Source organism: Stegodyphus dumicola, chromosome X1, assembly GCF_044657685.1.
Source record: "Stegodyphus dumicola isolate Sdum_Otavi_A_Nest chromosome X1, ASM4465768v1".
NCBI lineage: Eukaryota > Metazoa > Arthropoda > Arachnida > Araneae > Eresidae > Stegodyphus > Stegodyphus dumicola.
The window spans coordinates 79,047,068-79,067,727 of NC_140780.1; the positions used below are offsets into that span (position 1 = coordinate 79,047,068).

At 34.0% G+C, this 20,660-nt stretch overlaps 1 protein-coding gene across 4 annotated transcripts in view; it reads right to left on the reverse strand.

Annotated features, from left to right (window-relative positions):
• Nucleotides 1-20,660, reverse strand: part of LOC118196406 (uncharacterized) — a 338,914-nt gene that overhangs the window by 163,339 nt on the left and 154,915 nt on the right. For all 4 annotated transcript variants that reach the window (XM_085807758.1, XM_085807757.1, XM_085807756.1 and 1 more), the window contains 3 exons: nucleotides 11,803-11,932; nucleotides 3,536-3,746; nucleotides 1,490-1,550 (listed from right to left, as the gene is read on the reverse strand). In XM_085807758.1, coding sequence (XP_085663884.1) covers nucleotides 1,490-1,550; nucleotides 3,536-3,746; nucleotides 11,803-11,932 — 402 coding nt within the window. The remainder of the gene's footprint in view (nucleotides 1-1,489; nucleotides 1,551-3,535; nucleotides 3,747-11,802; nucleotides 11,933-20,660) is intronic.

Here is a 20,660-nt window from a genome sequence, read left to right on the forward strand (position 1 = left end):
AAACTTTATTGATGAATTTTATCAATAACAACTTTGGAATATTTTGAATAGCGCTTCCAAAAATTATTTTACAAGATAAGCAATTTTTTTAATATATTTTCATGTAAAATAATGCAAGAAAGGCTATTAAATGCTGCTTTTAACATATCTAAGAGCTCAAGTAATAATCTGAAATGATACGAAAAATTATGATGCTAGAAGTGAAACTTTTTTTTCTGATTTTTTTTATAAAATTAGGCTTAGTGATGCAACCCCCCCAATCCTGTATGGCAACTGCCTTCGATTCCCTTCCGTCCCACACAAGCATCTTAAACAAAGGTGTGCAGTCATGAATGGGTTAAAGGGACAGCAATCAAAATGGGTGCATATGCGGCACAGATATTTGTCTTGCACCACAAAAGTGCCAAATACTGAAAATCATCTCTCAATCCATGAGAGTTTCATATGAGATTTCAACCTATAGTTTTTGGGGGGGGGATTTTATGATTTGGCAATTTCCAAATGATAAAATGTCTTCCATTAAATTCTCCCTCCCCCCAAAATAAGAACTGGTATAGTGAAAGATTCTGTTGAAATAACCTCAAGATGAAGTAATGTTTTAAGAGCATACATGACGCAGGAATAGTACTATTGATAAAGATCATGCCAACAGAAGAAAGGATTGTGAATCCAAAGCTGCTTAGCTAGATTACTACGAATGTAAGAAATTAATTGTTCATCAAACTCTAATATTTGTCTAAAACAATATGCCTTGAATAAATGTTTAGAGCTACCATCGCACTATTTCAGACACATATCATTCCAACATTTATGGTGGGCAAGGAATGCTACCTGACAGATAAATACTCAAATTTTTAATTTACACTGATTCAGCATCTAATTTTTTGTGGTCATTTTTAATTTCCTGGCGAAAAGATTGATATTTATCTTTCTTCCAGAAATACTCATCAGTTTTAGATGTATCAGTCTTAATAGCAACTTTTAAAGAAGAAATTTCTCATATTTGAGGAATTAAAACAAGCTGTATTTATAAAATTTTTACTTCGCTACACACATAAAAATGAGGAATACATAGGAAGATAATTTCCACAATTCCTTTCAGTTGTAATTTCATTTGGGTGGGAGCACCAACTCTTCATGAATATTTATTATGAGCAAATCTACATGACAAGAATGGATAACAATAACATATAAAAATTGCATGTGATGATAGTTGCAAACAGTTCGCCTCTAACACTGGGCATTCATGTCCTGTTTAAACCTTCTTTAGACAAACAGCAGAACTCAGCAGTAATAATATCGTTCAACATTATAATTTGATTATATTGCTTATTTCTCAAAGGCTCTACTTGTTTTTTTGGAAATGCATATTCCAAACTATACTCAACTTATAAATGGATTATCCAAGCTCACAAAACACACATTTGAGCTGATTCCATTTACAGAGCAAATATGACATTTTGAGAAAAGAAATTATCACATTACTTACCCCACAGTTTATATCAAGTACTTCACTAGCTACTGTTGTTAGCGATGTCAAACTCCAATATCTGCATTTTATAACATGACACATTAGCATATAGATTTCACAAATACAATTATATTTACATATTATAATATAACCAGAACATTCTATAAAAACGTTTTTGGTACAAATAAGTTTTAAAAGAAAAACAGAATGTAAATTTTTCATCAAATGTTAATGTTCAGGAATTCACTTAAAGGTTTGAAAAGCTTTGAAGAATACGATTAAAATTTTTCTGCTTCAGAAATTTGGGGTATTTCAAATGACTCTTCAAAAAAATTAAATTGAAGTTTTGACATAATTGTTTATTAAATTTAACCACTGACAGGAAATTCTGAAGCAATATTGAAAAATCTAAAATTATTCTAAATATACTCTTTAAAGAAAGAAAAACATGGCACTTTTCTATTTCATAATTACCATTCCCTAGGTCAGCAGAAGAGGATGCACTGCCACAGGTGATGCAAATATGGCAGCAGAATTTAAAAGCACTAGAGATTGCACTGGATGGCAAAAACTTTATCATCAGCTTTGAGTAATTTACTGTCTCATATATTCAATATGCAATCAGTCATATGTACTCTCATGAAAACAGTATGAACAGACAGTTAAAAGAATTAAAATAGCTAAAAGATATAAAAATAGAAAACACATTTAATTTGATTATAAGTTACAGGTTCCTCAACATGCCCTGAAACACCAGGCCAGATAAAGGAAGAAACCTAGAACTCTTCCTGTGACTAGAAACAACCAGTTTTCACAGGTTGGGGGGGGGCAGATACCAATTTAAGAAGCAGACACCTCTCTACTGCAAATTACGAATTTTTTCACACAGCAAAGACTAAAATTACAAAGTTACAAACTTAGCATATCAGACCATCAACTGATTTGAGTTTCTTGCAATTTCATATTACTGAACCAAACAAGGGAAGAATTATTGGAACTTACTCAAAAGATCAATCCTAGCCATTTTTTTATGTTTCCAATTAGCAAGAAATAGCTAGTAAACTTAGGAGATAACAAAGAGTTATAAATCATATAAGTGTACATTTCAAATGAGAAAAACTTCAACTGTTGACAACACACAGTATATTGCCTCCTTATCATATTGTAGTGGGCTCTTATAGAGCTCTCTAGGGTTGATACCATTGTAATAGTGTATATTCTGCTTGTAGATGCATTCAAATATGAAAAAATATGCTTACATGGTGAAAATTCTTGTCAATTACTCTGTCATAATTCTTGTACAACAAACATTTTGTAGGCATGGAAATGAAGATGTTAATAAATAATTTGATGCAATGAATGATTTAATAGTCCTAGGATGACTGCATGTTTTCAAGCAGTGTATTTTAGATCTCAAAATTGACTGTTGAACTGGTACCCCATTTTCATGCATTATCATGGTTCACCGTCATCCTGAGAAATTTTTTCACAATACTCTTGATTGTTCTGAAACTCTCTACCTAAAAAACAAATGATTCCTGATTAGAAACCAGATTTCTTGGAATAATTCTGAAGTGAGTTAAGGAATGATTGCTGCACAGCCTTGCAGATATTGTTGTTTAAAAAAAAGGCTTCAAGTACAAATGTGTGCTACTCCTCCATCCATGTAATGCTTCTTACTGAAGGGAACTAGACACATACATTTGTGACTACTGTGTTTATGGAGCCTATCTCAACTTTTCTATGACCTCTCCTACCTTCAAAATGCATCGAGAAGAAAAGGAAGTTTATGCGCCTCACCCTGTACTTGCAAGCAATAATACTGCAAATGTCTATTCACACAATTAAAAATAAGTACAGCTTTAAAGTTTATTTGAAGACGATTTTCATTCATTAAAAAAATCCATTAAAGAAGTGAAAGTGTTGTTGCTTATAACAGTGTAAGACTGGTTAGAAAAAATTTGGATTGTTAAAACTAGATGACTTTTGACCAGTGTATATGGCGATACTGGATTAAATATCACTAACAAATAATACAAAAAAAGATACTGAAAATGTAATTACCTTCCATCTGTTTTAGTAGATGCCATGTTTCTGAAGGACAACTTAGCCGTTGGACGAGAAGGGTCATACAAAAATGCTACTCTGCGTAATAATGAAGGATCCATTTGAGGAAGTAGTGTTATTAAATGCTGAATATGCAAATACAAAACTTGTGGTTTAGCAGCTAAGAACTGAAGCAGATGATATGATGTGATACATTTTAAATAGAAATCTGGAAAACAAAAACACAATTAGTATTCATACACACACACACATATATATACATATATATTAAATTGCATGTATAAAGTCATCCAAAAGTAACAAAAAATGTCAAAATTCAGTAATTAAAGTTTACACAACATCACAATGTGGCTTTCACAGAAATGCACATGCCATTAATTTTTTTTCAAAACAATGAAACATTTTTCTTACTCCTATGACTATAGAGCCAACTTATCATCTGAGTTCCACTTCTTTTCCGATACAGCGATACACTGAACTCAGACGAAAAAAAAAAGGTAGTCTTTTTCTTTAACTTCTCAGGTTCTCCGGCATGGAATAAACTACAACTGGAAAGCAGCAATTCCTAATTAGTAGATGACATTTAATATATTAATATCCAAATTTTCTCAAAAGATGACTTCAGACTTTGGAGCCTTGATTCTTTTTCATTCTCCCAGCCAACATGGATAATGCTGGTATGTGCCTATGTATAGCTGAGAAATGTACAGCTGAGAAATGTGCCTCGATTAATATAATTCCAAAGTCTACAAATTCAACGAACTCAGCAAAAGAAGAGATAATGCCAGCCAGACAAAGAGCAATATATTAAAGCTTCCCCAATTGAATAAGGAACAGGCTTCACTTGCCTCTAACAACCAATATCTTGCCGTTTTAGCACAGAGTTTAAAACTTCACCCTAGGACGTCCGTGATTCTTCGAAGAAAAAGATAAAAAGAATGGAACTATGGATAAGGTCATACATCATGGCAAAATGTAGACAAACTACCTCTAATTCCTCAATGGGAAAGCTCCAATCTAACAGATATGACTCAATGGATCTCAACACTGATATTGATAAGAGCAGGAATTAAACACTAACACTATTGCATTTTTGATTTACCTCTGACTACAGTCCATGGTCATTTTGACTGCAGTTTAATTAATAGGGGAAAAATCTAGCATTTTAAAAATTTTTTAATAAGATGCGTTATAAATTAGATTATTAAATTCATTTTTATTATGGTGTTAAAAAAACCTTCACACATATTATTTTTTTTTATTTTACAGAATTATATGGCTACTACGTCTGTTTTACAATAAAGATTATTAATATTAATCTAATACGCAACAATTTTTTTTTTTTTTTTTTGCAATCCATTACTCATAGAATAAAATATTTTTTGTTATTTTAAAAATAAAATACAAGTATACAAAATAGTAAAAACTAAATAAATTAGTTATTCCTCTTTGCAGTTTACACATTATTAATTTTGCATTTTCCATAAACATTTAGTTTTACTTTTCATTTAGTTTTACTTTTTAGAGATGATTCATGCATTTATCTAACAAGGGCAAATGATCAAAATTTCAAGGCAAATGAACACGAATTGCGATCATAGCGCGCATTTCTAGTGCCCAATTCGCAAAGTATAAAACCGGTAACAAAGGAGGAAAATTTGTCTTTTTTTGTTGCTGCTACTGTAATTCTGTAAAGAAGCAACTAAAGATGCCATTATGGCGATATCGAAGACAATACAGATAACTAAACGACTTCGAAAGCGGTCGCATTCTAGGGTTACGTGATGCTGGATAGTCATACCGAGCAATAGGCCACCACCTGCAGTGTACAGAAACTGCTGTGCAAAGATATTGGCAGCAATAGTTGCTACAAGGAATTTGCTGACAAAATGAAGGCTCTGGAAGTTCAAGGAGCACAAATTCGAAGCATGATAGGATGATTGTTCACCAGGACCCGAAATGCCCCAACGGTATCATTGTCGACTATTCAACACACTTCAGCTATGTCTATTCCTCGCGTAGTACCATCCACCATCTTACAGTGCTTGTCCTGAGGCGGGGTTATGCTCGCAGAGGCAATTTGAGATGTTTGCCTTTGACCCCACAACATCGACGGTGTCGTCTGGAGTGGTATCGCAAGCGATTATCATGGCTGCCATCACACTGGCATCGTACAGTGTTCAGCGATAAATCCTGCTTCACTCTTAACGCAGATGACCGCTGTGTTCGTGTCTGGAGAGGAAGGGACCAGTGCTCCCAATCAGCCATTGTTTTACAAAGACATACAGCCATAATCCGTGGTGTGATGGTTTGGTGCTATTTATTATGACAGCAGGCCATCTTTAGTCATCCTCCATACATCTTTAACAGCTCAAAGATATGTTGATACCATCCTGCGGCTGGCTGCATTACCCTTCATGGCACACCATCCTGGGGCCATTTTTCAACAAGACAGGCCACATATCGCTCGCATATCTCTGGACTGTCTCCATGTGGTTGATACTCTTCCTTGGCCAACAAGATCACTAGACCTTTCATCAATCGAGCATGTCTGGGAGATGGTAGGCTGCCAGATTCAGGAGCCACAAAATATCGTAGGTCTGGAGCGGCAAATGATGAATGCCTAGAAGAATGTGTCCCGGGATGGCATTATGAACTTCTACCACTCCTTGCCTTTACAAATTCAAGCATGCATTGCCTCCAGGGGCAGTTCAACCAACTACTAATTTGAACACTCAATGGGTGATTGTGAGCCGTGAACAGGAACTATGACCTCGATTTTATAACCTGTGTATAAGCTATACACATATTCAATTTCATCAAAAACAACCACTTCCTTCATGGTGCTTCAATTTTTTTGCAAAAGAGTGTATTTTATCCAAGAGATACATTACCATATTTGAAAACTTTATTAGAATACATTATTTATATTTCTGAATGATAGAGGAAGCATTCCCCCCAGCCCCTTTTTTCTTTTACTAAATTCAAAGTAGTAAAGAAATTGTCAATAGCAACATTCTTTCTGGTCTTATAAAAGGGCTCAATTAACTGATAAATGACATGCACAACAACAGTTTCTTCAACTAATTAGTTTTCATCTTTTACAAATAAGGATATCAATTTGCAGAGTATTTTGTCTTTACATCAGCTAAAATGCCACAATTTTATGCCAAATTTTATGGCATATACTGAATAATGTAGCATCTTGCCTTTACATGAAAATTTTTTTATCAACTGTAATATTTACATCTACTTATAATAAACAATCCTCCCTATCTCTGAAGCAAGAATGAATGGATCAGTCTGTGATATTTGCGATCTTGTTGACTTCATGTCAAAGTGCAAATATTTCATTATTTCCAGGAATCTGTCCCCAGACATTGTAGAATTTTGGGTTCCATGATTTGGAAGATAAAATAGAAAGTACTTTGGCAACCAAAGCACCATAAGGATATCAAAGAACAATAAAAGCACCTAGCTCATCAAGTCATAAGTTTCAATTCAGATTTCCCAACATTTGACATGCCACAGCTGAGTGCACTGCTGTATATGATGTAATACTTTTTTACTGATAAAGTTTATATGTGCTGCTTGTGCTCCCATCAATTATGTTTCCCTTAACAAAGCTTCTTGCAAAATATTTTGAAGAGGAAGTCTTCCAAATGAATTTTCTGAAATAAATTTTTCTTCCATGCTATACACTATCTGCTATTTCTTCATTTTTTGATTGGTTTTTCTTTATTTCCAAAACATCTAACTGGTCTTTATTTTCTTATTGGACTACGGCTTCTTCCATGCTTTTTGGACCACAACTACTCCCTTGAAACTGTAAGCAAAATTAAAAGTTCCATGTGACACAGAACACACACAAACACAGAAGGCAAAGAAATTACTAATCCATTCAAGCATAAAACCCATTTGTGTCATTACTAACTTTAGGAAGTAGGAGTCGCACTTCTATTCCAACCAGCTGTTAAACAATATTTTGCATGAAAATAAAAAGGAAACTCCCCAAAATGGCATCAAGATGACGGTACACCAAGCAGAGTTACCCTTCTACTTAACATAATACAACAACAATTAAAAAAAGGGATAGCCATAATTCTAGGTATATACAGTTCTATGAGAAAAATAATCATTTAAAACAGGCAAAATGAATTCTTTTATCAGCTTGGTACCTATTTAACCCTCTGAGCAGCAGGGGTTTTTGGATCTGTCATGAAGACCTGTATTCAAAGACACTTTATTAGCTAAATTTGTATATTTACTTACTTTAGGCTCTATTTTCAAAAACTTACATTAATTAAGGTGATATTTATATTATTAAAGAAAGTAAGGAAGCCAAATATCATAAATTATAAGCTAATATATAACAAATGACAAAAAATTTCATGAGCGGATAAAGCCAGCCATAACGTTCAGAGGGTTAAGAAAAGTAGAAAATATTAAATTACTTACAATTACTAACAAAAAATTACAAGCAGTTTAATTTTGTTAGCAATCAGAATGACTGCTTCCATAATTCCAGTGTACAAACTGAAAATTTCATATTGCTAATCCCTCACATTGTCATCTCTGACTTCTCCCTGGATTAAGGAGTCCCAACTCAATATGTTCAATGGCTGAAGAAATCTGAAGAAGGATCTGCTGCCCTCCTTTCAGTGTCTGCCAATGTTGAAAGAAATTCAGAATGGAAGAAAGCCTGCAATCAACAATTTCTAGAATGTTTACATGTTCATGTACAGCCCAGAACCAGCAATACGGACATGATCAGGTTAACTGTTTCAATAACCCTCTAGATATATAAGGTGTTTTGCACCAGTGAAAACATACTGTTATAAAGGCAAGGATAAAACTCTGGCTAAATGTGCTTTGTGAAAGACATATGGCAACCTACAGGTTGTTCACATTATCCAAAAATTGAAAAAATGAATATCTAAAGAGCCCAAATTACATGAAAATTATTTTTTTGGCTGAATAATTCAGCAGATATAGAAAGAGGAAATACTGATCCAAAATGTTCAAATCGAGGAGCTTGGAACAAAAATGTGATATTTGTGCAGCCAAAATTAAGAAACCATGTGCACTCACTGATTCAAATGTAACTTCCTGTACCTGATTGGCTGAAAATTTAGTTATCAAAGTAAAGAAATATTTTTCAGAAACTAAATCCACAATGAAAAAAACAGAGATAGCACTTACTGTCTTCAATACCCTTCTCAAACCTTGAATATGGATTTGAGATTTAATTATTATACTCATAGTGATTCAGCATTAAGTAGTTAGTAATAGCACAATAATTTGTAATAGCTACCTAACACTATGCTTTTTCAATATCAGTGGTGTCAGGATGCAACTCACAGAACTCGCCCAATTTCTTAGGAAACATCTAAACATTACTCTTGTAAATGAAGAATCTTACATCTTGTACATCTTATAATGTAGGCTAAATTCAAAATCTACTAAGCATCCTTTATAATGACCAACAGCATAATCAGGGAGCAGCACTGTCTAAATTACTGGTTTAAATAAATTTTTTATTTGAGCTTAAAGTGGAATAAATGTAGCAACATCACAAGTGACATACACCACTGAACAAACTCACAGAACATAAGCAGAAGAGTACAATAACAGAGTCAAAATGACAACAAAAGTGCGACAGCCGAATTATGCATTTTGACTCCCTCCAATTTTGTTGGCACCTGAATTAATAAAAGTATGATCAATGACTTAAACAAGAAAAAGAAATCTTAAATATTTTTAAAATATGTCAACTAATGCAAATCTGTTAAAGGTTCACATGAAAGTCTTATCTTTTACATTGAGCAGTTGTTCTCTTAATCCTTTTGCACTGACTGTCGCGTATACGTGCCAGCAAGAAATACACTCATTTCCCGGCTGAAACGCGGGCGTGCCAAAGCATTTTCTCGTTCATGTATTTATTCATGGATTTAGGCTTACTAACAAAAAACCCCTAGGCCCTGGACAGAGACTCATGAAAAAGACTGCTGGCTACAGCGATAAACGTGTGTTTGTGCTTCCCATCGTGAAAGGGTTAACCTTTTAAATTTTGCTTTGGGAAAACAGTTTGCGAAGATATCTGCTAACTGCTGTTCAGATTTCACATACTTTATAATGACAGATTTGTGCTCATACTTCTAATGGATTAATTGGTAGCACATTGCAATATATTTCGTGCCTTTGCAAAAGACAGGGTTTTTGATAATTAGAGCGCCGTTGCACTCTAATTATCAACAAAGACAACAATACCTTCTATACATATTTTTCTTTCACTCACATCTTGCAGAAGTTAGCTGAACAACAAAATGTCTTTTACAGCAATTGAAGCTCCAATATATTCAGCCTCAGTGGTACAGGTACAAGTTTTTGATTGCTTTTGACTACATCAAGTTACTGGATCATTGCTTAGTTTAAACACATAACCAGCAGTTGATTTTCTTATGTCCACTGCATTAGCAAAACCTGCATCCGAGTATCCAGCATGATGGCAACTATCATTAGCTACTGGAGAATAATCAATGCTATAGTTTGCTGCAGTCTTTAGGTATTTCAAAATGCATTTCACAAAACTCCAATGCACTTGGCCAGGATTAGCTTGAAATCTACTAACCACATTTATAGCAAAAGCCTTGTATGGACTTGTAGTGATGGCAAGCAATATTAGTGATTCAACAGCTTCTCTGTAAGGAACTGTTTTCCTTGCTGGTAGTGGATTGAATTCTAACAATAGGATAGTACTAGGATCTGCAGGCACACAAGGTTTAGAGCTCCATCTTCTAAGTGAAATTGTTTTAGAATACAGTTAATATAGCTTTCTGAATGCACGAAAATTTAGCCATCTGCTGTATAATTAATTTGCATTCCAACAAAAGATCCGGTTGCTTCAAACTTCTTCCTCGGGTCAGCTACAATTTTAATTAATATTTTCTGTTCTTCACAAAACAATAAAGCATCATCTTCATATAGAATTAAAAGTACTTTCTTATCTCAAATTCCCAGCACTTTGGTTACAACCAAACCGAGTTAAGAATTTGGAAAATGTTTCATTCCAAAATCATTTTTGTGTTCAAGCTAAAAAAAATATTCTAAAACCACTGTAATCATCTTTCACTAACATAAAATAATTTGCTCCCCCTACTGACTGTGCTGATATAGGGCCACAAATATCACTATGTAAATTGGTGTGTAAAAATTAAGAATTAAGTTGAAAAATTAGCTTATCAGTGGAACAAAAGAGGCACAGCAGACTTAAAGACCAATCAGGAGATTCACTAAGGTCAGGTATATTACCACATGCACATATATACAGCTAGACATAATGGGGGAGTGTCAGAGGGGGTATAGATCACTGGTGGTGTGAGCTCAGCATTTCTGGGAAGCTGTTGCATGACGTATATCAGTTTAAACAACGTCGAGGTGCTGCCTCTGTGAAATGTTGAACAACTTGAGGGGGCTGAAGTGTGATAAGTTTGGCAGTTTAGTTTGGGGCTGTTCATAGCATCATTTAACGGCTTCGGAGAGCATTTCCAACTACAGGAACAGCTGTCCGATGGTCAGTCCAAGAGCAACCACAGCAACAGATGACTGGTACATTGTCCTACATTTAAGAAACAGGAAGAAGATAGCAGGGGAAATCTCAAGACACATTAAATACTAGTTTACTTCATTAATTATGTTAAGCAGAGTTTTACCATATTATTAAAATATATTCAAGAGCATATTACACATTTAAAAAAAAAAACCTGAACATTTTTCTAACATCAATAGAATGGTCATCTTTGAGGACAAAAATAACACATATTCAAATTAAAAAATTTTTTTGGCCCAATTGTTGGGCAATAAGCCGACTTAGGCTAACTAAAGTCGGAAATGCCGGTCACTTTATTGTGGAAGCAGCTAACAGGCAGGTCACTGTTACCTTCCATGAAGGGACAGACAATTACAGTGATGCCTTATCCGGGATTCGAACCCAGGCCCTTTGTAGTCACAGTAGGCTTCCCTATTCACTACACTGCCTAAGCAGCAATTTAAAAAAATATCCTACACTAAACTTAAATTGCATCTGCTGTGTTGATATCCCCCCCAAAAAGAACTTCTAACCATGAACATATTATACATTAAAAAATTCAAACATCAACAGAATGGTCATTTTTGAAGACAAAAATCATAAATATTCAAATTTTAAAAAAAATGTGCTGCACTAAATTTAAACTACATCTGCTATATCTGATAAAACTACAAACCATCATCGCCATGCTGAAAAATCTCTTCATAGCCAGATATATGAATGGAATTAGTTGTAGCAGAATCAAATGCATTTTTAATGTCATTTGATAGCAAAGTTTCCACCATTAAACCTTGCTGGCCTCGGACCTAGAAGACAGTCAATTACTTGATAATTTTATTCATAAAAATTAGAAAGGGAAATAATTTACATATTAGAGACTAAACAATCATATCAGAAATCGACATCCTAAATTTTAGAAAATTAAAAAGCAATAAAATATCTTAAAGCTTTATAGATATACCATATATTTCCACTTTAATTCTTGCAACATGATTTTTAAACTTAAGTAAAGAAAATCACAATAAATTTGAACTTTATATGACTATTGCACAAAATCTCATAACACTCCCACAATATATCAATACTAATATGGAAAGAAATTTATTAAAAAGCTGCAATACATTTTGATAATTGCAAATTTTAGAAAATTTTCGTTTACTTCTTTCAATAAAAATCAATCACAATTATTACAAAAAAGAGTTATACATGTATCATTTTTTACTAGAAAACACATTGTACACTACCCAACATTCAAAGTGCTACACCAAGAAGGAGTGGCCAGAAAGTGATGAAAATCTGCAAATAGAGAGACAGCAACAAACAATAAGTGATCTTTATTTCAAAATGATAAGCATAATACAGAGTGAGAACAGCATTGGCTCAGTAGGTTGTAGGACCACCTTGGATGGTGATACACGAAGCAACACATCTAGGTACAGAGTGAATGAGACTGTGGATGGTGTCCTGAGAAATGGCTCTCCATTCCCTGTTAACCATTTGCCACAATTCATCTTCTGAATGGAGCAATGGCTGGGTCTACAAATGGTGTCCAATTACATCCCAAATGTGTTTGATGAGAGATCAGGAGAGAAGGTTAGCCAGGAAAGCATCTGTACACCTTGCAGAGCACACCGGCTGATATGAGCAGTGTGTGGTTGGGCATTATCCTGCTAATAAAGAGAACTGGGCACTCCCTTAACGTAGGGGAATATCACTGGCCGCAGCACATCCTCCACATATTGTTGAGCCGTCAAAGTGCTTTGAATACGATCTAAAGGTGACCTGGAATTGTACGCAGTTGCGACCCAAATAAATATGCCCATTGTTGCATGGTGGGGCATCCCACAACTGCTGCCAAACTGGACCTGTGTCCACATCGATGCCACACTCGTATGCGGCGACTATCATTGGAGAAACAGAAGCATAACTCATCTGAAAACATGACCCTGTGCCATTCCAGTGTCCACGTCGCTTGAGCTAAGCAACATTTCAGCCATTGGCATCTACAATGTGTGGTCAATGGTAGTCTTCATAATGGACACCATGAGTGCAGGCCACTAGCCACCAATCAACGGCATGGTTCTGTTAGATATGGGAACATCCAGGGTGTCTTGAACATGCTGCACAGAATGGAGGTAAAAGTGCCTTACAAGTGCATGACTGCTTGTTGGCAGATGCATTGATCTATGCGTGCTGACATCACTCTCGATGCACCAGCACCTCTCAAACTTACCATATTTCCTTGTTCCAACCATCATTGCCACAACCAGTGCACTGTGGATGCGTCCAAGTGTCTGTGTCAGCTAACATTTGCTGTATGGACCAACCTGCCCTTCTCAGTCCAATCACCATGCTCCTCGCAAAATCATCTGCCTGCTGAAACTGCCTCCACTGACAACCGCCCAGCATTTTCTGCTATTATACCCATCCTCTGAGACAAGAACAAATTTTCTACAATGATTTCCCTAGCAGAAATAATGGCACAAAAATGAAACATTCTGCAGGTTCCTTCCCTTATATCTTCTTCAGCCTGCGCTGGAGAGCTGCGTATTTCACATCCTTCGCACAACTCGGTGACATGTGCCTATTCTGAAATTTGCACAATTTTCGGGCCAGTCCTTCTTGGTGTCGTATTTTCAATGTTGGGTAGTGTATTATGGAAAACAGAAAAAATGCATTTTCATTAAATTCATATCTTCAGGGCAGATGTTTTTATTTTTTTCGACTTATAATTCCTTACTAAATGTAGTATTTCATCTCGATGTACTCCGTCTTTGATATGATTTAAATCAAATTCCTCGTCATTATAAATATCACGAATACACATCGAATTTTCTGGTTGCAATTTTCTAATTTCGACTACACATAATGTATGCTTTACGCATGCGCGTGTTGAAAGAAACGTTTAATAAAGTAAACAAATATTATGCTTTTTTGTGTAAATTTTGATACCCTTTTCATCATAATTGCTCTTTATTTCATAAATTATGGTTTCATATTTTTAATTTTATAATTTCTGCATGCCATCTTACCAGATTTAAATTGATGATGCATAATCCAGAATCGCTGAAGTCCCAACGAGTCCGGATTAAAGACTTTTAACTGTATACTTTTGGTATGGCAGATTGCAACAAAAATACGAGGTGCACATCTACATGTTATAGCAGTCCTATATACAAAAATTCAACGTTTGAGGCTACTCATTTTTTAGTTATGCGAGATACGTACATACGTACGCACAGATGCCACGAAATTTTAAATTAGTTTTATATTTTTTTTTTTGTGGGGGGGGGAAGAGTCCATTATCCTGCCCTTACATACAGATGTCATGCAAAAACATCGTTAAATTGCATCGTTAAACTTTTCGTTATTACATTACTTCCTTTTTACTTCGTACAAGTACAAGGAAGTAAAAAGGACAACAGGTCTGAATTTTACTAGTTACACCCATTAAGTCAGCTAGATGCGTTTTCCCACATTCTCTTGGGGAAAAAAAATTGAGCTGGATGCATTTCCCCACATTCTAATCACGAAAATCGCAAAGAATAAAAACAAATACAAAAAAAAAAAAAAAAAAATCCTAATGAAATAAACAAATATGCCGGTGTCCCTTTAACTCTTAAAGAGCTGTGATTTCCAGTTTGTTTACACCAATAAATCTATCAAAACCAGAAGCACAGAACAGAAACTGATGTTCAGACATGAAGGTCAAAAGCCTCATGGTTTAACTGATGTGAAAACCATTACCATTTACCACCATCTACAGGCACTTAAAAATTTTAAAAAAAAAAAAATTGTTGCATTTTTCAAGTTACACATATGTGATGCTGGGCTGAAGAGATTGATCGAAGCTCTTCGTATAAACGGGATGCTGGGCTAGTAAGAGTAATGGATACTACTTTGGGTGAGATACATTTACTATTTCTTGAAAGATAAGATCATGGTTAAATATTTTATTTTAAAATCTTTGCCAAGATGCTGCAGCAATCAGCACCACTCACACATCCAGTTAAGGTAGGAACACTTTTTATTAATGATTGCATATAATTCCTACAGTTGTCAACAAGAGATAGATCAGTTACAACTGCCAAACATGAGATCTAGGCTGACAGGAATTCCAGAAAGGTTCACACCAAACTTACGAGCATTTCTTCTCAATAAACGAGGCAGCCAATGATTTATGAAAAAGAGATGAATTCTTTAATGGATCTTAAATAACTAATGAAATGTAAATTTAAACAGGGTGGAAACATTATTATTAAAAAAAACATGTTTAAATTTAATTAGTCATTCCAAATAACATGACATACAAAGTTTTTTTAATGCTTTATAACTTAAAGTTTAAAAACTTTAAAGTACTAAAGCTGAAAATTTTTCTAAAAGCCTGCTATTTTCCGAACTTTGAAAAATTTTAAAAAATCATATAATACTTGAAAGAACATTTTTGTTCAAATTGCTGTTTTTTATATTTGATATTCTACTTTCAAATGGAAGTAAGTGTCAGCTGACAAAATTCTTTCAAATATTACTTACGAGTATAACTCTGACATTTGGTGCGTTTGTCATCATTTAACCACGTTAAAATGTCACCATACATATCTTACAAAATCGTGACATCTTAAGCACAAAGAATTAATTTTAATTAGTAATTACCCTTAAAAATAATTCCAAACTAAATCTATTTTTAGGTAGCATGCAGACATTTTTGATAAACAGTTAAGGAAGTTCATTACATTAGATTTAGTTATGTCTATGATGCATTACAGCAGTACTCCGCAACCTTTTCACACCTGTGGTGCACAAAAAATCTTTCTGGAATTTCGTGGCTCACCAAAGAGTTCCGAGTTATCAAGGAAGTGCCGAAAAAATTCAAATGCTGACACACTTACAATCACACACACAACCACACAACAGTGAAATATATAAAAACAATTAAAATAGACATTATTAAGGGAAAAAATTGTCGTTGTGTATTAAATACATGATAAAAAATTGCAAAATGTCAAATACATGTATTTGATTGCGGCACACCTATATCCTACTCATGGCACACCAGTGACTGCATTATAGGGTCTCCTCCTAAAACATGGATATACAAGTACAACCATCTTTATTTAAAAGAAGTTAAAAAAGATACATAGCAAAAAATAATTTTATTCTTTAGATTAAATTTTGAATGTGATGAGAATATCAAAAATATCAAATTTTCTTTAAACTCTTCTTTAGAACTCACCATATTCCAAGTTCTTCTGTAATCAATCCTTATTTATTAGTCATTACAGAGAAGAATTTTAATTTTACTTAACTATAGTGCAACTAGAGTGCACAATAGACCTAAATTAAGGCATAAAAAACAGCATATAAACATTTAGTGTGAAATGTGTGACTGCATTTTTTGGCACAGGTTTCTTATTTTAGGTTTAATTCTTGATAACTGCAAGTGGCTTATGTATTTCATGTTGATATTTGTATAGGTGAAAATTCGCACTTAAAAATATGCAGTTCAGAAAGGCAGCTATATTAACCTTGCTTTCTCAGGCAAGATTTGTAATTCATCTTGTAAATGCAGCCAAAACATTTGTTTTGAAACGTGACTTTTAGTTTCCTGCAAGATAAGCCTATACGAACCCCATGCTCTATTGAATTTAAAATGGAAGGGTTTCTTGGATGGTGAATGCATTCAGAACCTACTTAAAGTTACCAAGCACCCTGTCTTCAGCTGCTGCAAATAAGTTTCACAAAGCTCTAAGATGGCCTGAATATTTTTCTGCATTTTTTTTCTTGAATCTTAATATTTTCATTCAAGAAGCTTCTGATCAGAGGAAATTTTCCTTTTCCATGCACCCTAAACAATATAATAGTTTCCTCTTAAAAGAAGATACTTTGGCTGCATCAAAAACTGCAGTGTCCACCCCCCCTCCCAATGACAGAATCATTTTATTCATTTTGCTAAAAATTTTTGCCAAATATACCAGTTTGCATACCATCATTTAAACCGTTGCCAGTAGAGTGTTATGGTGCATCAAAAATGCTGCTACCTCTGCATGCAGTTATATCAAACTTGTTGCTTTTCCTGGAGACATCCACCTTACTTCAGTATGTAACAGGAGGGACTTCTGGTGGGTTCCCAATATTAAGGCTTGCTGTTTACAGAGCTTGGTTTCAAGAGGTCACAATTTTATATAGTTTACTATTTTTAAAGCATTATTAAATACTCAAATACTTGAGGCTAGTGCATGTCTATGAATAGCTGCTGCTACATTTCTTTCCCTTATCTTTAATTTTAGCAATGGCCCCTGCACTGTAATACATCATGGCTTTCGCAACACAGTCCTCCCATGATATTTCATTTAATGAGAAGAATTCATCCCAAATTCAGGGTTGCCACTGAAACAGGAGAATGAAATTCCCTGACTTTTCCAGGTTTTCCAGGTATGTTTCGAGAAAATTCCAGTCTATCCGCGTAATGTACGTTGGCTGTGTTAAAAGGTAAATTAATTATGGTATTACTTGTACTACATCGCAAATTCCCTTAATTATTCAATAAATCCCAGAGGACATTTATTCTTAATTATTCTTGGTACACTTTGTTTGATAATTTTGTTTACTTTTCCGCTTAAAAAAACTTAATAAAATTTCAGATATATACATTGGATAACAACTGTATGTTTAATTTAATTATTACTCATGATCATCCCCAGTTCAACACGAGGCTAATCCGGTTCTTATAAATCACAACGCAATGCTAAAAGTTAGGTTAGATTTTAGGTAAATTTAATTTGTGTGAGGTGTCTTCTTAAAAGGCACCTTAACACTTGAAAAAACAAATATAATTATAATAGGAGTTGTTTTCTCCACTGAAGATTGAGATTAGAATCTGCCCAATCTGGAATAAAATAAGGCTTTTTTTGCAGACATTCTGCAGCTAAACGAAAGAAAGAAATCTATTTAATGATATTTTTTACTAAATTGAGGTATTTTATATTTATTTCGCAGCATACATAAGGAAAAATATGTGCATTAAATTTCGTGATGTCATCATACAACGCAATGCTAAAAGTTAGGTTAGATTTTAGGTAAATTTAATTTGTGTGAGGTGTCTTCTTAAAAGGCACCTTAACACTTGAAAACACAAATATAATTATAATAGGAGTTGTTTTCTCCACTGAAGATTGAGATTAGAATCTGCCCAATCTGGAATAAAATAAGGCTTTTTTTGCAGACATTCTGCAGCTAAACGAAAGAAAGAAATCTATTTAATGATATTTTTTACCAAATGGAGGTATTTTATATTTATTTCGCAGCATACATAAGGAAAAATATAGGCATTAAATTTCGTGATGTCATCATACTGCTAGAATTAATTTCAGGATTATGCCAGAGAAAATTTCCTGAAATTTGGAAATATTATTTACTAATGATACATAAATTTAGAGGGAAGAAGCAACATTAAATGATATGAATAACATAAAAATAAAGATAATTACTTAAAAATTTAATTAGAATAATCAATGATATTTTAGTGAATATCGTTATATCACATGGTTATCCTAGATGATTGATTACTATTTTTTTATTTTACTGCAAAATGACAAGGTATTTATTAAAAAGAAAAAAAAAATTGCAGTAAAATCCTAGTATACAATAAGGCCTTTGCATGATTTTGAAAATTGTCGCCAAGAACAAAATGACCCGTTTACTGCTCATCAACATGTTGCCAAATCCCGCTGTACCATACATGGAGATTATTCTGACCAAAGAACGTCTATGTAAAAAGTGGAGGGAAAATTTGCCAAGGGATTTGACGACAGAACGGTCAGAATTTCCTTCTCCGCGATGTGTACAGGAAATTGAGAAACACGTATTAAGAAGAAACGTTCTTTGACAAAAAAAGAAAACTACGAAAATCCGTTTTTAAATTATTGCGAAAAATCCAAGAAGAAACGTTTTATCAAAGAACGTTTTTTCTTGGATTTCTCGCAATAATTTTAAAAACGGATTTTCATAGATATATCCCCCCCCTTAAAATAAATAATCCATGAATTAATTTACTTGCGCCAAAAAATATTTTCTTTTCCTTTAGAGTTTAAAGACATTTTAAACGATATTCATTTTATGAACTCTTGATAACGTGACCTTCGAACTTCGACACCGGTTTCGAGCTTTGGCGACAGATATTTCGCGCATGCACAGCTGTTTCCCGCTATGATGGAACCGAGCCACGTCTGTTGCAGAGAGGTTTTCCTTCTTTACAACACATATTTTTTTAATTCTAACCTTCATGGTACTGTATACTAGGATTAAACCCATTTTGTTTTATACGAGAACAGGTACTTTCTTTAGTTCATGCACTGCACATGCGATTCTCGAGGTTACTGGAAACCAAAAGTTGCGGGAAACTTGCTTTGTCTTTCTAAAAAGACAATCAAATTGGAGCTGCGAAAATTGGCTCTATGCCAGCTGCCCGAATGAACACTCACGTGATACACAATTCGCCAAAAAAGTGATCTCTTCCGACGTCGGCGCAAAACTCGCCTTTTTTGGCGGGATCGTTGTATGAAATTCTCTGACTTTTCCAGATTTTGACTAAAACACTTAAATTCCCTGACTTTTCCCTGAATTTTTTGGTCAATTTCCAAATTCCCTGACTTTTTCCGGTTTTTCAGGTAGCGTGGCAACCTTGCAAATTTCACCTTTAGATAAGCCAGCCAGGAGTATTTTTCAAAAAGAAGTTTATCTTGAAAAACACAATAAAAACTTACTAAACCTGCTAATCTAGCAACATCAACCAATTAATTTGTTGGAAGCACATATTTGAAAGGTGTTATTTCACAAACAAATGGTAGAGACTAATTTATTAATTTGTGTGTCATGGACTTTATCTTATTACCAATGATTTAAATCCAGAAACAATATGTACCTTTTCGGTATTCTTTGGAATCTTCTTTCTAGGTAGAAGTAATGATTGACAACTTTTCTCTTTCAAGTTAATAACGTTGCTTATTTTGCACTTACAAACTTTTAATACCCTGCATCTCAACATTTTTTAATTATGGAATAGGGATATTACTCTTCTCAATGTGCAAAAATATATCATTCAATCCAGAGCTTGTTAACATGCGACATTATGAAAGAAGAATAAATTTAATAGTAGCATTAAATTAGTAGCAGATTATATTTCTCATTTCAAATAATAAGCTGCAGCCAGGAATTTTATTAAAAAAATATCCTTTTTTTAATAGTAAAAAATATGCTTTTTTTTAATAGTAATCAAGCTCTAAAAAATGTGTAAACACTCTCTGTATAAAATTTTCTTTAATTAACATGTTTTGGTTATGTTAAAATCTGTTTAATATTTCTCCTGTTTTGTTTGTTCCTCCATCAGAATATACAAACAGGAGTTCTAAATACCATTAAGAATTTATGTTTAAGAGATTGTGAACTGGTTTATGCCCAATTAGAGTTGATTTGTACCTATCTGCTCTTTGGTTTCCCCTTTACTTTCAATATTAAGTTACTGCTTCTAAAACTAAC